The sequence below is a fragment of the Bremia lactucae genome, linkage group LG2, assembly GCF_004359215.1.
Source record: "Bremia lactucae strain SF5 linkage group LG2, whole genome shotgun sequence".
NCBI classification, from domain to species: domain Eukaryota; phylum Oomycota; class Peronosporomycetes; order Peronosporales; family Peronosporaceae; genus Bremia; species Bremia lactucae.
The window spans coordinates 4,681,029-4,698,091 of record NC_090611.1 but is presented as its reverse complement, the minus strand read 5'-3'; the positions used below and the strand labels follow the sequence as shown (position 1 = coordinate 4,698,091).

General features: G+C 47.7%; 6 protein-coding genes across 6 annotated transcripts; 5 read left to right on the top strand and 1 right to left on the bottom strand.

Moving 5' to 3' along the window:
* Window positions 1-1,976: 1,976 nt before the first annotated feature.
* Window positions 1,977-2,650, bottom strand: CCR75_001939 (uncharacterized protein; the record flags this gene model as incomplete). Its single annotated transcript, XM_067960040.1, has 4 exons — window positions 1,977-2,092; window positions 2,123-2,243; window positions 2,334-2,554; window positions 2,584-2,650. The coding sequence occupies 4 exons, from the start codon at window positions 2,648-2,650 to the stop codon at window positions 1,977-1,979; spliced, it is 525 nt and encodes a 174-aa protein (XP_067820823.1).
* CCR75_001940 (uncharacterized protein) lies at window positions 2,298-2,561 on the top strand (the record flags this gene model as incomplete). Its single annotated transcript, XM_067960041.1, has 1 exon — window positions 2,298-2,561. One exon carries the CDS (start codon window positions 2,298-2,300, stop codon window positions 2,559-2,561), a length of 264 nt encoding a protein of 87 aa, XP_067820921.1.
* A 381-nt stretch (window positions 2,651-3,031) lies between the features above and the next one.
* On the top strand, window positions 3,032-3,214 carry CCR75_001941 (uncharacterized protein; the record flags this gene model as incomplete). The annotated part of the gene is made up of 1 exon (XM_067960042.1): window positions 3,032-3,214. One exon carries the CDS (start codon window positions 3,032-3,034, stop codon window positions 3,212-3,214), a length of 183 nt encoding a protein of 60 aa, XP_067820673.1.
* A 10,469-nt stretch (window positions 3,215-13,683) lies between these two features.
* On the top strand, window positions 13,684-14,124 carry CCR75_001942 (uncharacterized protein; the record flags this gene model as incomplete). Its single annotated transcript, XM_067960043.1, has 1 exon — window positions 13,684-14,124. One exon carries the CDS (start codon window positions 13,684-13,686, stop codon window positions 14,122-14,124), a length of 441 nt encoding a protein of 146 aa, XP_067820923.1.
* A 25-nt stretch (window positions 14,125-14,149) lies between these two features.
* CCR75_001943 (uncharacterized protein) lies at window positions 14,150-14,386 on the top strand (the record flags this gene model as incomplete). The annotated part of the gene is made up of 1 exon (XM_067960044.1): window positions 14,150-14,386. The coding sequence occupies one exon, from the start codon at window positions 14,150-14,152 to the stop codon at window positions 14,384-14,386; it is 237 nt and encodes a 78-aa protein (XP_067820922.1).
* A 1,443-nt stretch (window positions 14,387-15,829) lies between these two features.
* Window positions 15,830-16,540, top strand: CCR75_001944 (uncharacterized protein; the record flags this gene model as incomplete). Its single annotated transcript, XM_067960045.1, has 1 exon — window positions 15,830-16,540. The coding sequence occupies one exon, from the start codon at window positions 15,830-15,832 to the stop codon at window positions 16,538-16,540; it is 711 nt and encodes a 236-aa protein (XP_067820675.1).
* Window positions 16,541-17,063: the final 523 nt, after the last annotated feature.

Below are 17,063 nucleotides of genomic sequence, written 5' to 3'. Positions count from 1 at the left end.
CACATCTGTTGAATGTTGCAGGGGTGTTCCTAAGCCTCTCTGGCATTACTAGCCGTTCCTAGAGCATTCCACCGGGAGTGCTTACTGCTGTGTATGAAATATCCCGTTCACGCGCATAAGGATCTGATAAAACCCATCCATTAGATCTATAGACGAAAATATGGTACTCTTAGACATACCATCTTATAACTGGTAGCCAGTTAGCTCGTTACAGTGTGCCTGGTCGCATCGCAGCTAGCCCTAAGCCTGATAGTCTTCAAAGCCTGCGTGTGTCTCTTAAAATGGCCAGCAGTCGAAATTAATTGAATATGATGATTTCTCGGTTCACGTTTTGTCGGATAAAGTGGTGACGAGTTTGGACACCCTTAGCTCTAGTACTATAGTATGCATTGGTGCCACTTAACGGTAAACGAGTTATCTGTCTGACGCACCAAAACCCTCAATAGACTAGTGAGGGAAGTCACAGCACGAATTGGGTATTATTGTTGGGAGCCATGTACTTCGCTTCAATGCGCGGAGAATTAAGCTTAAAACCAACTGATGTACCACGAATTATTAGTAGTATTTTTTCTACTGAGCGTCAGCAAAGGTTAGCGTCAGGTATCTGCACTTCGTGTTTCGTTGTCTCAAGAAAGTGGATTGCGCGGATTGTGCAGATATCATTACTCCAATGCTTACCTGATTTCTTAATAAGAGCGATAGTTGCGCGACCATTTACGCCACATTTGGACGTAATGACACTGAAATATCAAGCAAAACACCGCTAAAAGACCTGCATGGTTTCGGTTGCACATCGTTTCTATCACCGACCGCCTTCAACAATTGCAGCGTTGACACATTCACACCCCGATTCACGTCTGATACCGCAGCACTAGCATCTAAATTATTATTCCGCAGAATATCGTCGATTTACTGGGTCTTCCGAAAAAAAAAGCTTGCCGAAGTTTCTGTGTCGTCAGTATTAAGCCCCAAAAACTTGACCTTGCCCAAAATATATCATTCTGAAAGATTACATATTGTCTGCTTCTACTCCATGATTTCCAGCTTATCTACGAGGGGATAGTCATATTGACGACATGCTAAAAATGCCAACGTATCTGCTACTGTCACACTTGACGCGAATTCACTGATTCCGACCGCTGCTTCGAATGCATGCTATTTCAGTGTGAGTGACTTATAATGATCCTATTTGCCATCCACCGCGCATACACTGATCGAAATTCCACGATCTTGTAGATATCCAGTGAAGAACACGATAACATTTTGTGCTACCCACATGTCAAAGAAACTTGCATTGTCATCTCTTTATATCGCGTTTTACTCTCAGAGTTTATATGAGCGCAACCATAAAATTTAAAGACACGTGAATATTTAAAGGAAGCTGGAAAAGCATACTTAACTCACATAGCATGGTTGTACGTGTTCATGTCGTGGCTTATGAGCTACACCGCTTTACTGACTGCTTCGGCTTATTAGTCTCTAAAAAATCAATATATTGGTCATACTTAAGCCATTACCTTGTGTGGTGGATCCGAGCTCGATGATTTGAAATGCAAAGTGTGTATTAACATTCATGGCGGCATGCATGGCGGCATGCATGGCGGCATGTCAGCCACCGCAGTTTGTAGCGAGGATACGAAGCTACTATTACCCAAAGGTTGCGCTCAAGGGGCACGCTATGAGGCGCGCACCCGCAACTACCAGCAGCTAAAGATGTCGCGCTAGGTCCGAACCGTTACATATCCTTTTTTTAAAGAGCGTCATCTTGTCTCGCCAATCACTTGCACCCCAGACGATAGTGAATTTACTGCTGTCTTTGTAACATGGTCATTCAAATATTTATCGACAAGTACTAAAACATCTGCTTCCATTGATACAAGCGGTTCCCAAGATGATTCCGCGTCTTGCAGACTCATCCAGTTGACCTTGAGCTCTCATGCCCGAATTAACAGGTTAAATTTTAACCCACATATACTTCAAACGCCAAGCGCAAGACCTGGATTTGCGATATGCTGGTGCAGCTCATCCGTGACTTCCGTGCACATCGTGTGTCGAACCAGTCCGAATGTTTCGAATACTGAAAGCTGTGCTCCTTTATATCAGCAATAACGAATGGTCTAACCTAAGGAACAGTCAACTTCGCCGCTAAGAGTCTTGGATCGATCCTTGACCACAGAACATATATCCCGACTTCGAAGTTGGCCAGTCGACGCGTCGCTAACGCTTGCTCCTTGCGCTGACGCCTTTTCCGAGGCAACTCAATTCATAGCCCGTAATTTAGCTCGTAGTTTATCAAGATGATGTATCGTTGTGTTAGTGTTGAGTGTTATTACCGCGTCATCACTGTCATTTGTACGCAGAGTTGCCAAATTCACGATCGACTGTGGAACGAGTCCAGTGAATACTTTGGTTGGGTATCTGTTACCCATCGAGTTGATACAATCTTGGATGATGACCCAAAGAAAAATGTCCCAATTGCGAACGTCAAGTTGAGCTTCAAGCAGCACTACTTGAGCGATTTGCAACACGTCGCGATTTGCTCGCTCTGCTCCTCCTTTTAATCATCGAGCGTAGACATGCTACCGTCGATAGGTAGTGCCAAGCGCCTCGAGCATTTGATCAAACACTTGAATTTGAAAGTGCGTGCCATTATCAGATAGCAAAGTTTAAAAGGGAGCTAAAAAGCGCGCATTCCAAGCAAGAGGTGCACCTGCCGCGACACGAGCGCTGGCTGTATCCACCAGAACAAGTTTGCAAACATATGTGAAAGCATCCTTTAGCACGAGGCAATACTTAGCACTAAAAATACTGTCTCCAAGGTATAGGTAGTCAGTCAGGAGTCCCTCGTTGTACTCCGTTGCAACGCCGTCGGTCGTCCAACCGCGTGAAATAATTTTGAGCTTTTGACGTGTTGGCAAAGTAGACACCCGCGGAAAACTAATTGTATTCGTTGCTGTAGGTTGGTAATGTCAAATTCGCGACGCAAAAGATTGAGCATCATATGCTCGCCGTGAGAACTACGGACGCCACAATGGGCGACAAGGAAACTACGCAGGTGCAATTGTTCTGCAGAAACCAAGATTTAGATCCTGCCATTGACGTGGAGATCAGTGCCGTCATTGTCATAGGAGCTGGTCTGTTTTGCGCGGCTTGCTATACCTTCGTAATTTCTGCAAATGTTGGAAACCGCAAACCCTCTGTGACGTGGGAGTAAGTACTCGAGTTGCACGCAGGCGCGTATAACGGATAATTTTCCTTTTCAGTCACTGTACATTGCAATTGCGCGCCACAAAAAAGGCCACCGAGACATGCGAGAAGCTCATGGTGCTGATCAGCAACTGGTGTGGAGCGATCTTAGTCAAGCACTTATGTTGCAGTAACTACTTCACTCCAATGTTTGAAAAACGCATCAGTGACATTCAACCGAGTGGTGGCTCACGTCATGCCTCAGCACCGCGCCTACGCGCCCCATTCCACGTCTGATGCATCCGTGATAATTCACATTCAAGTTGTTGCAGACGGGTGTTGTAGTTGAGCAGATTGTGCAGTTGTATTCAAAAATTGATTGTAAGCGCAACGAGTCGCCTCTTCTATGTATCTGACACACCCGATGTTGTGCGCTTCTTGAATTATGTCCCTCCAAGTATAACATTTCGCTTGTCATATAGGGGATTGGCAACACGCAAGTAATCGATCACAAATTTTCGCAGCCAATCGATCGCACAAATAAAACGTTGCAGGTTCGTGTCGGATGCCATATTCGCCCAGTGATTTGCCACACCAGTGCCATATCACTAAGCTTTTCACCCGAGTGTAGTCGATTGTAATTTGAAAATCAGAGACGCCGGGATCTTTGCGGACAGGAAGGGGTGGTGACGTTTAACGACTCTGGTTGTTATGTCTCGTAAGACCATATTCGCCCAGTGATTCGCCACACCAGTGCCATATCACTAAGCTTTTCACCTGAGTGTAGTCGATTGTAATTTAAAAATCAGAGACGCCGGGATCTTTGCGGACAGGAAGTGGTGGTGACGTTTAACGACTCTGGTTGTTATGTCTCGTAAGACCAAGCCGCACCAGTTCAGCAACATACTGTTGTAAATAATCGCTCTTGTCTCTCGGATCGCGTGCTTGGATGGTGAGCGGGGTCACCCTGCACGACGATAAATTCAATTCTCGAATTGCACCACTGCGCTTTGTTTTGCCTCAAGCACACAGTCTACGGAGAAGTTATACTTCGCGAAGAAAGACGACCATCTCGCCATTTTTTGCGAGAGGTGTGAACTGCTTACGGCCGAGTGTTAAGACGCTTGGTGTAGGCGGGCACGTCGTAATGCGGCCACGCTCTACTTATTGCACACACCCTCGCACAGCGAGGAAGCGGTTAAACCTGCTTCTCTTGCGTGCAGTGAGGTAGTTGTGGTGGGCGCGCAAGCGACCTCACCCAACACACTAAGAACTCTGGTAAAGTGTCGTCACGGAAGCGGTAATCCGTCTCCTCGTGCGCACTTACCAAGTAGGAAGTAGTTTTCAGACTGATTTATATTTAATAAAATTAAATACAAATACCTATTTTTACCAATTAAAATGTTATTTCTATAGATATCATTTAATATGTATTGCGAGCGTATCTTTATAGATACCTCGCGTAACTGATGACGCTAGCCGTCATCATGGATGACGCTGGGCGTCATCCCTCCTAATGTGAATGCACCCATGTGCATCACATCCACAAGGGTTGGTCACAAATGTGCACCACACCCGAGTGTTGGGTCTAATTACTATTATTTAGTAATCGACCATCCCCTTAAGTACACCAAAGGTACTTAACGGGGACTGTGTATCATAGGGGCAACTTTAGCTCGTTACACCACCCCCCTCTTTAAGAACGAATTTACATTTTTAAATTCGTCAGGGAGGAGAGAGGAACTGCGATCAGCTTTACGCGCCGCTAGTTCACTCGATCACTCTAGCGCACATATTTCTATACACGGCGCCCAAGATGCCACCTAAAAGGGGCCACGTTGGTGAATCGTCTGCGAAGACGCCCACACAACCTCGCACTAAGCGCACGCGCCGCGTTAATTCGCCGGCCGCGTCTAATGCCTTAGTCGGAACGCAGACAGCCACTGCGGCTGTCGCGTTAACAGGGCTGAAGGATCCATCCTACTTTAATAGTGAGGATGTTGATCCGTCGCTCATTGTCGACTACGATGAGTCGACACCGTTGCCGTCACCTCATTGTAGTGATGCGGATAACGAGCTCATGAGGAGTGATGATGCGGCATTATTGCCCATCTAAACGTCTCTCATGGCTCACAAAATGGAGACAGCATCGTTTACGATAGCTGTCCCATCGACAGGTAATGAGAGCGCTGCCCGTAAAGGCGCAGCTGCTTCTCCGTTGGGTATTACCACAACGCCTTATGCTCAGACCATACTTCATAATGGTTCTGACATAGAGGATTCGGAGCCTAAAGCTCCGCCGACGACACGTGAACGTGTTCAGTCGGTGTCACAAGCCAGTCGTTTAGAACGCGGCTATGTGACGGGTGGCATTCCAAAGATGCCCCCTCCATCTAAATGGCCTCGTTTAGACGGGCCAAGAGCGTCGCTCCTAGAGCGCGCTCTTGTAGACGCACATAATTATTATGACGTCTTTAAGTCACGGACGGCTCAGGAAAATCGCTTGGGCGTATTTTCCCGATCCCGGTCGTGTTGCGATCAAATATAACGCCCGACCAGTACAAAGCAGAATTATTGCGCCGCATTCATCTGCATTCCGATGCGATGAAACAGCGGTCGCAGCGAATTAATTTCGCCCGCTTGCGTGTGAAAAAAATCATGGGCGGTACTGTACCCCCTGTTTCTTCTTACAATGCTGCTTCTGCTAGTCTTTATGAGACTAGCGAAGAGGCCTCAGCTGGTGCTACTTTTCATAGGCAGCCACCATGCCGGGCACATCAATACGTAGGATATCGATCGGTTCCCAAGAGTCAAAACTCTTCGGGTAACCTTTCCATCGACGAGGATCTGATACCTTTGTCTCACGGAGCGGTGGGCAAGCAACCTTACAACAAGAAAGCGTTGATAACCACCCGCATCCATTAGTGCATGCGGCGCCCGATAGGAGTGGCGATCTCGCCCACCTACTCGCGGCTGCCTTACCTTTGTCCGTTCAATCACAGGCGTTTAGCGCTGCTGAACGACGTATTGCCGATATCGTGGGTCAAGTCTCGCGTCTGACCTCGGATCTTTGTGATGTCCGAGCGAAGGCTCGTCAGGTTTATGAACGCCTGAAGACTCGCTTGGACCTTTTTGAGCGGATAATGCTGAGGGATCCGCGTTACTCGCGTGATGTTTCTCGCCCTCCGAGTCCTGTTCGTGGTGGGAGGAGTCGGTCGGCTGACAGTTTTTCGCCTTCTCTGCCGCCCTCACCCGAACGACGATCGAATTACAGTCGGCGTCACCATCGGTCTGCTTAGACGGACAGGAATATGTGACCTCATTTGGGTGTACACACCGTTTCAGACGACCCACGTAAGATACGGGGTGCGTCTGCATGTACGGGGGAAGAGTGAGCCTATAATTTAGGTCTCCAACCTCTTCTACCACCGTAAAGGGCCCAATGAAACGCGGCAGCAACTTCGTAGTATCTCCAGGTAGTACAGTAATTGCATTTTAAGGTAGGGTAGCAGTACTTAATAGTACGTTTTTTCACCCACTCTAAAGCGTTCATTATTTTTGCGACCCTTTCGGTCCGCATATTCTTTTTGCTTGTCCTGTGCGCTTGCCATCGTGTCACGGACTTTTCGTGTGATGGCTAATCGCTCATCCACAAAGCGTTGAGCTTCGTTCACGCTTTTAGCATCAAACTCGCCTATGATACCGCCAAGAGGTCGGTCATAAGACGTAGTTTTAATGACCACTGCAAAATTGACAGGGTTACTAGGGCAAGTTCTGTCGTGAAGATGATACCCTCGCGGGTCATCGTCATATTGACGAAACTATATCCCTCTTTCGCACCGAGCATAGTGAGGGGCACTCCCCCACTAAGACTCGGGCTGCGTACAAACGAGACTGGCGTCCGAGGATGGCGTCCGAGGATGGCGCAGTCCGTTAATATAAAACGGTGTCTCACCCGTACTGGCGTGGATATTGTTATTATAGCGAATTCCACAAAGGGCAATTGCTTGCTTCACTCTTTGGGGGTTGCTAAAGTGCGTAAGACATCCGCCACGACCCGATTGGCACGTTCTGTTTGGCTCTCGGTCTAGGGTTAATCTGCGGTCGACATGTGGAGCTTGTTACCTAGCAGCTCGAACACATGTCGCCAAAATTCTGGCGTAAAACGTGGATCCCGGTCCAATACTATGGACTCGGGCAGCTGCCTCCTTGCCTGTGATCGATGTTTTACATGGTGCGAAATGCATTATTTTGCTCAGTCTGTCTACAATGACGACGAGCCCCATCCGACCCTTATGATTGGGCGGCATGCTAAACATGAAGTCCAGGCTTACTGACTTCCAACAGTTTGTTGGAATTGGTAGCGGCTTTAGTGATGCACTGCTGGACGGTGCAGGCTTGGTGCGCTGACACTGGGAATATAGTTGGCCACCAAAATTCTGTGACACTCGTAAGAATGTCTGTTCACGGCCTTGATGCTCATTGAATGAAGCATCATGGAGCTCGTGAAGGATCATCAGCTTGACATCTGTGTCATGAGGCACATAGATTCTCAAGGGATCACAAGGTGACAGCTGATGCCATAACAGGCCATCGCTGTAGCTTAAGCGATTTAGCTTAGCTTTCAGGTGCGACGGAAGGGTTACCTTTTGTCCACCAAAGTGATCCAACAGCATGCGACAATGGTCGTCCTGACTGTAGCTCTCTTTTATTTCAGAGGCTAATGAGCTCGTCACTTGGTATGCTTTTATTGCTGCCAACATTGACGGCTGAAATTGTGCTTCAGTACTAAACAGACGCTTTTCTAAGGTCTTACCTCCAAGTCTGGTCTGCGCGATAAAGCGTCAGCCAAGTCATTCGACTTATTCGGCTTGTATTCAATTTTGAGATTAACAGAAAAGAATCTAAGCCATCTTACCATTCTAGGCGAGAGGTGCGGTGAGTTTATTGCGGTCCGCAGTGATGCGTGATCCGTATAAACCACAAATGCTTCGGTGCCCAATAGTTGCACACGAAATTTGACAAGAGCAAACTTTTTTTAAAGTAGCTCTTTGTCATGCACGGACTAATTCAGTTCAGCGGCTTTTAAAAGCCGGGACTGATAACAGATGACGCGGTCAACGCCGTCGTCATCCTTCTGCATGAGCGCGCTGCCGATTGCAAAATTACTTGCATCACAGACGACGCTAAAGGGTTTATCCGCGTCTGGCAATGCCAAGACCGGTGCCTCTACAAGAGATTGCTTCTCTGATGTGAACGCATCATCTCATTGTATTAATCAAACCCATTCTGCGTCCTTATTAAGGAGGTCAGATAATGGTTTAGTTTGTCAGCAAAATTCTTGCTATATTTATGCAAGTAATAAGCGAGCCGTAGATATTGGCGCAAATCCTTAACATGTCGTGCTATTGGCCATTCCTTTACCGATTCACCCTGTCTGGGTCTGTTCGTGCACCATGTGTACCTACGATGCAGCCCAGCACTGGTATCTTAATGACCCCTATGACGCACTTTTGCAAGTTGACGTATAATTGGGCGTCCTTCGGAGTCTGCAACACAGCGTCTAAATGACGCTTGTGCGACTCCATTGCGCTCAGCCCGTCCTCGGTCGTACTATGCACGAATACATTGTCAAAGTAATGGGGCGCGTAGGCACGGTGCTGACGCATCACGTAAGCCACCACCCGGTTGAATGTCGCCGGTGCGTTTTTCAACCCTTGGGTTATCACAAGCCACTCCCAGAGCATACCGCTTTGTATGCTTACAGCTGTTTTTGCTACATCGGACTTTCTCATGAGTACCTGATACCATCCTACAAATCCAACACGGAAACTGTAGTTTCCTTACCCGTGGAGTTCAACAAAACATCTTTCCGTGGGATTGGCGTTTGAGCCGGTATGGTCGCCGTGTTCAGCTTATTGTAAGCATGAACCACGCGCCGTCCGCCTGTGGCTTTACGCAAACAAAAGGTCGGGCTGCAGTGAGGTGATTTGCTCTCACGCACATGTCCCGCCTTGGCTCGCTTGTCAAAGAGCTCATCGATATAATCGACTTGTTCTTTCGGCAACGGCCATTGCCTGGTCACACAATACTTGGTGCCAGGTTCGAGGTCTATCTCGTGCCCGATGCCCCTATCTGCTGGTAGGCTGCTCGGCACTTCTTCTGGGAACACATAGCAATGTTTTCACACAAGCTCAAAGAACAAACTGTCTCTCAAGGCATTCCATCCTTGACCAGCGAGCTGTTTCTTTTTGTCCGATTCTAGGACGCTCTCGTCCATTGTGGACGACGAGCAACAGTCCACCAAGTTCTCTTCTGGAACTGGTGTGAATATTTCGTGGATCTTCCTTCATTTAATTCGGCAAGGAACAGATCACACGACATCTCCGGTAGATTAATTATCTCTCGGTAGATTTTAAGACTTGCCGGAGCACCCCAACTGAGGATGCTTCCGCAATTTCGTCTTTGGCGGCCTCGAATACCTCGTTCGAAGGCCCATCCTCTTTATTAGGAGCTGATCCAAAGGTCACACGTTTAGACGTGCCTCTGATCGTTTTAATCTGTCGGGTATTTGTTCTTCGAGTCACCACGACCTCTTTCTGGGAAGCGGGTGCCGTTGCTCTCCTGGCTAACGCACCCTTCACAGCCGCACCAGGCTCTAGGCACTGTGCCGGTTATGCGACGCATGACTTCCTGTCAGCTCGCTGTCTACTACCACAAGCTCTCAGCTCTGTGCAGGACTATGAGACATATGACTAATTGTCATTGCCATTTTCACTACCTTAGTCTCCACGAGCTGGGTAGGAATTGGTGACGTTTGACATCTCGTCAGCGCACCCACAACTGTGTTCGACACGACCCCAGTTGCATACGTCTCCTCTCCTGTGTCCTGCGTAGAGCTCGCAACTGTTCGTGTACGCCAGTCTATCTATTGTTGGTGTTTGCCAACCATGGCATCCTAGGATGAGGTAATACGAACTCTCCATTCCTAGCACAGTGAGCTTCTCTTTACAAGAGAAGTCACTAAAGCTGAAGGCGAGTTTCAACCTGAACTCCCTCAGACTTAACGAGCGCGCCGTTAGCTAAACGAACGGTCGCCTCTTCTCGCTTGCCATCCTGGCAAAGCGACTCAAACATCGCCGGTCTCTTTCTTAGAGCCGCGAGTTTCACAAAATTTTGTGATGCACCCGAATCCACTAGGAGGGTCATCACCTGGTCATAGCCTCTTACATGAGCGCTATAGACCAGCAGGGTTGAGGTCCGAAAAAAAAAAATTTCGAGACCTCAGGGACTATGCTACCCATGTGAACGACAACTCTGAACTTAGGGGTAGCTTCAGAGTCACCGTCAGTAGGGCATCCCGCCCCTACTGCGCACCTGCAATTCCCGATCCCTCAGTGGTCGATGCAGAACTCATGCGTCACGCTCGCTGGTTCTTGCCATCGCCCTTTGGAAAGGGAGTCCTCTTTCTGGGCATCTTTGCTCCAGCAAGGACCCTGGCATAGCAGCTAGCCATCATATGGCCGCGCTTGCCGCATTTAAAGCAGACAACGTCTGGATTGTCCAACTTCATGGGAGTGGCATCTGACTTCTCGGCCGACGGCTTAATACCAAGCTGTCGCCGAGGCAATGTTGTAGGATTGCTCCTCAACTAATGCAATTTGAATTGCCTCTTATATCGTTGACGGTACCTTTCTGAAAAGGACCTGTCGCAATGGCCATGCCGTAGTCCGTTCATATGCGTGGGCTCCTTAATGTGCTCCGGAATCGGACCTACGGTAATGGACGCCGACAGCGAGCGCATCTCTTGCCCATACTCTTGTAGAGATCGCTTCGCCTGTCGCACTCCAAAGAAGCGCGCCTGAAGCAACACTTCGTTGTTCGGCGGCTGGCGCAATTTTTTTTCTTAAACATCGCTCATGCAGGGAACGCCTTTCTGTCCGCCATAATCGCCGAGTAAGCCCACTCTAAGGAATTACCGCGCAGATGCGACATGGCGTACGACACCATCTGGCTGTCGTCCTCGATGAGCTGCGCGAAACCGCATCGCTCCACGGCTAAAAGCCAGTGAACAATCGTGGGCGCTGCAGTTCCATCGAACTTGGGCAGTCCATCCGAATAGGCCCGGTGGAGAGTATTTCAACAGTCCTGTTGAGAGCCTCGCTCCGAGCCTGCTCACGCCTTAGCTCATCCTGAGTCTGAGTGACGCACTCCGCCGCAGCATGGCTCTGTGCCTCGGACGCGGCTCTCCGCTGTCCGAGCACGAATGCGTCAAACTACTCCAACTGAGCAACATGTTGCTCAGGAGAATTGCCCATGAGACTTGTCAGGGCTTGTTCACCAAGTCTCTGCGCCATAAGCCCTGCCACCTCCCTATGAAGTTTGGAAAGGTGGAAGAAATGAGCCCAATCAATATTGAGGCTCATCCTCACGTACACACGCAGGGATGCGGGTCGTGGGAACGATTACAAGTGCTACCAAATGTAGGTGGGAACGTCGTAATGCGGCCACGCTCTACTTAGGCACACACCCTAGCACAGCGAGAAAGCGGTTTGACCGTCTTCTCTCACGTGCAGTGAGGATGTTGGTGGGCGCTTAAGCGACCTCACCCAACGAACTAAGTGCCTTAGTTTAAGTGTCGTCACGAGAGCGGTAATCCGGCTCCTCGTGCGCACTTACTAAGTAGAAAGTAGTTTTCAGATTGATTTGTATTTAATCGCATTAAAAATAAAAATACCTATTTTTACCAATCAAAAATGTTATCTCTATAGATATCATTTAATATGTATTGCGAGCGTATCTTTATAGATACCTCGCGTAACGGATGACGCTAGCCGTCATCAATGTGAATGCACCCATGTGCATCACATCCACAAGGGTTGGTCACAAATGTGCACCACACCCGAGTGTTGTGTCTAATTGCTATTATTTAGTAATCGACCATCCCCTTAAGTACACCAAAGGTACTTAACGGGGACTGTGTATCATAGGGGCAACTTTAGCTCGTTACACCACCCCCCTCTTTAAGAACGAATTTACATTTTTAAATTCGTCAGGGAGGAGAGAGGAACTGCGATCAGCTTTACGCGCCGCTAGTTCACTCGATCACTCTAGCGCACGTATTTCTATACACGGCGCCCAAGATGCCACCTAAAAGGGGCCACGTTGGTGAATCGTCTGCGAAGACGCCCACTCAACCTCGCACTAAGCGCACGCGCCGCGTTTATTCGCCGGCCGCGTCTAATGCCTTAGTCGGAACGCAGACAGCCACTGCGGCTGTCGCGTTAACAGGGCTAAAGGATCCATCCCACTTTAACAGTGAGGATGTTGATCCGTCGCTCATTGTCGACTACAATGAGTCGACACCGTTGCCGTCACCTCATAGTAGTGATGCGGACAACGAGCTCATGAGGAGTGATGATGCGGCATTATTGCCCATCTAAACGTCTCTCATGGCTCACAAAATGGAGACAGCATCGTTTACGATAGCTGTCCCATCGACAGGTAATGAGAGCGCTGCCCGTAAAAGCGCAGCTGCTTCTCCGTTGGGTATTACCACAACGCCTTATGCTCAGACCATACTTCATAATGGTTCTGACATAGAGGATTCGGAGCCTAAAGCTCCGCCGACGACACGTGAACGTGCTCAGTCGGTGTCACAAGCCAGTCGTTTAGAACGTGGCTATGTGACGGGTGGCATTCCAAAGATGCCCCCTCCATCTAAATGGCCTCGTTTAGACGGGCCAAGAGCGTCGCTCCTAGAGCGCGCTCTTGTAGACGCACATAATTATTATGGCGTCTTTCAATCATGGAGGGCTCATGGAAAATCGCTTGGGCGTATTTTCCCGATCCCCGTCGTGTTGCGTTTAAATGAAACGCCCGACCAATACGAGGCGGAATTTCTGCGCCGCATTCAACCACATTCCGATGTGATGAAACAGCGGTCGCAGCGAATTAATTTCGCCCGTTTGCGTGTGAAAGAAATCATGGGTGGTACTGTACCCCCTGTTTCTTCCCACTACGCTGCTTCTGCTAGTCCATTTGAGACTAGCGAAGTGGCCTCGCTGGTGCTCCTTTTCATAGGCAGCAACCAAGCCGGGCACATCAATAGGTAGGGTATCGATCGGTTCTCAAGAGTCAAAACTCTTCGGGTAACCTTTCCATTGGACGGGGATCTTATACCCTTGCCTCACGGAGCGGTGGGCAAGCACCCTTCCAACCAGGAAGCGTTAATTCCCACCCGCATCCATCAGTGCAGGTGGCGCCCAATAGGAGTGGCGATCTCGCCCACCTACTCGCGGCTGTCTTACCTTCGACCGTACAGTCTCAGGCGTTAAATGCTAATGAACGACGTATTGCGGACCTGGACGCGAATCCTCAAATCGCTGAGCGAGCTCAATGGTGTCCTGCAGCGTCTTTGGGTTGTTCTGAGAAATGAATCTGGCCGTCCCAGATCTGAAATTCTGATGATAAAACCAACGCTTCACGGACTTAGGCATGGCATCTGATAATTGCGACATGACATGCAAAAACTTTGTCGTGTACGCTTGCAGAGATCCTTGGAACCGCAACTCGAACAACTTGGTCAAACCTTCATCTCAAAGCCTTGGTCACGAGCCGTTCACGGATCTTGTCCTTGTCAAGAATTCATGTGGCTGGCACTGGGCTGCCGTTTTCGTCCTTGCCGAGCGTCTGCGCGAAGTCGCGATCCCACGTCTTGGCGACCGGCCCGAGGTTGGCAAACACAGTGCCCATAAACTTGTCCGACGTTTTACTCTCCATCTCGTCGCGGTACTGGGCATAATACTGCTCAGTGCTGATAATACAGAGCTCCAGGTGTTCCGTTTCTTGGCTTTAAATGGTTGGCGGCTCGCCCTTTTTTCTGTGGCAGGCGCGGCTGCGCTTGGAATGCAGTCGTTTACGCCATGCACGCATTGAATTGTTGTTGCTGCTGTTGTTGCGCATGCTTAAAGAACTGGAAAAACTGAACGCCGAAGACGGCATTGGCTACGGTGACGCTTGGCTTGAGCCGCGCCGGGGGCTTGAGCTTGAGCCTGCGCACCTGCAGCGTTGGGGGCTTACTAATGAGCATGCGGCGTTGCGTTGTCTTCCTCACGCGGGTGTCTCGCCTAACGTGGTCGTGGGCTTGGGCTCTAATGGTTGCTCATTGATCAAATTAAAATTGACTTTTCGCGAATGACAGTTGACCCGCTTGCTGATGGAGCGTTTCAATAATTAATTAACTGTCACGCACTTGGAGCGTTGAGGCTCGACCGGGCCAGACGAATACTATATTCGCTTGATTATTAGATGGGGATAAAGGAAAATGAGAAAAACTAGGGGATTAAATCCTAAATATGGAATGCAACGGCAATGCCGACATGCGCTGGTATTGGCAGCGCGAATGAAAAGGAAAGACTAGATCTTTAACTTGCTGTTGCTGTTGCTGTTCATCTTGGCTGTGACGCCGTACATCTATCGGCTGGAGGTGACGCGGCGTTCTGGTCGCGTTACATCTTCAGCGAAGCAAACGCACAAATGCGATTGTTTACAATTTGTTATCCAATTTGATAATTCTGTGTAAGAGTTGCATCGCAACTTTAAAGTTGAAATTCGAGAAGCCAAATTTTTGACCTACTTCACAAGCTGCATCTTTGAAGCTTGCGATTTTTCGAACCATACGGATTTTCGGGGCACTACTGACTTGTACTGCTTCAGTACAAGTCCAATTCGCACTGCCTAAGTGCGAGTGGTGCCTCACGTCACTTCACGTGCACTAGTACGTGCAGAAGAAGACTTTCTTAAAAAAACTTGCTTTAAAGAGGGTTAATTTAAAACTGTATTTAATATAATTAAGTTCTTCTGCTTTATCTACTTAATATTAACTTAATTATAAACTAATACAAAACATGTAATACATTATCTGTCTTTCTCTTTGCGCGCGTCCAGCGCTGACTGGACCGCGGAGAAAGTAGATATCGTCGATATCTACCAATGGATAAGCTTTTAGAATATTTCCATGTAAAGTTATATTCTCCAAATATTATCTACCTTTTAGATAATATATTTATTAACAACCTTTAAGTGTTAATTTCATGTAACGATACACCCCGTTACATAAAGCAACTGCTACTGAAAAAGTCAGGTAAGTTGTGAAATATTTTCACGAATAACTCTGCAATCATATGCACAATATTACAGCTGTATTTGATAAGAATAAATTTCCGCGTCTATCTATATCCCTGTAATTTTACTAAACAGCAAATAGTCCGTCTTCTCTCCCAATTTTCTTCGAGTTATTGCTCCTCTCCCTTTTCGATATTTTTATATTCCACTTTTCTATTCTAATGCTAAAACCTCAAACAGATGATGTGTCATGTTTTTATTTTGCTCAATCCCAGCATGCTAGTGGTGAGGTTGGGCTCATAATGTAAAAATTGCTTCGTGGTATGGAATTCTTATCGGATTTGTGCTTCCGGATGATTCATCATGTGTTGTTGGTATAGCATCGCACGTTCAAGTCTCGAGAATTTTTTCACTTGCCAATTTATCATTATCTTTCACCTAGCGACTCGACCTTCAGATGAAGTTCCATGTTCTTACAACAATCGCGCTGATGGCATGTACCTCAGTGACTGGCGAAATGCGCATTTCGTTCGACAAGAACATCAAAGACGTCTTTCAATTGAGTGACGATGGCAACGGTGGCATCAAAATTAGCAAGAAACCCCAAATGAGCTATGAAGACACTGGAAGCAACAAGGAAGAAGAAATTAATGATGACCAAGAAAATAACGATGACGAAGATAACAACAACGACGGAGACACTTTAGACGGCGATAAACGAAAGTGCCGTCCTTTCGGTCTCAATGAAGGCATTCAACAGAGCAGCACGTATGGGGGGCCTCATGGTAACGAGTTCTCTGACAAAAAAATGGTCATGCCTGGACAAAATGTAACCTCCGTGACTTTATGGGCGGGCGAGCGCCTCGATGGCCTTCAAGTCGTCACTGCGCCACCTCGTGGCGTATCGTTAACGCTTAAGCACGGTGGACAGGGTGGTAAAGATTCGACGTATCTTTTAGAAAAGGATGAGCACATTAATTCTTTTGCAGTTTCTCTAATTGAAAAAAATGGCAATACTCGCATCGGGTATCTCAAGCTTGGAACAACTCTTGGCAAGAGTATTGAAGGTGGAACCCCCGGTAAAGATTCCAGCAAGCTGCATATTGAGCATGCTCCCGCTAACCACCACCTCGGGGGGTTTCACGGACGTAGTAATAAAGAAATCGACATGCTTGGAGCCCTTTGGGTGAGAGACGAACCGGAAGATTGCTCTTACGGAAGCGAGTAAGAAGGACATTAAGCCAAAGAGGATGAAGTCGGCGAAACATTGTTTTAGCCATGTATTTGCATTTTTTTGACTTCTAATAGTTGTTATTAAGCGAATAAAACGACACGATACGTCTTCAATTTAAATTTTAGCCCGTTTTCTTTTTATCGCGCCTCTTTGGAAAAAAGGAGATGCAGAAATAACATCACAGCAACAGGCGCACTTGTGAACCTAACACCAACATTTCGGATTAAAGTCGTTTGATACATTTACTAAGTGCAAAAAAGCAAGAAAATTTAATCCGCATCTCAAAATCTGTAAGAAGGCGATACTAATGTTGCGCGAAGCAATCACTCTTACAGTGCGGCAAAAGCATCGCATATTATTGCATGAAAGAAATTGGCTCTGCAACTATTGAAACAGGCACTAACACTCCGCCTCTCATTTCCCAAGGTGTAATGCACTCGCGCTAATGCATGGTACTGACCCATAGTATGTCACCCTTTTACATTACCTAACTGGTGCAATAAAAAAAGCGTTCTCT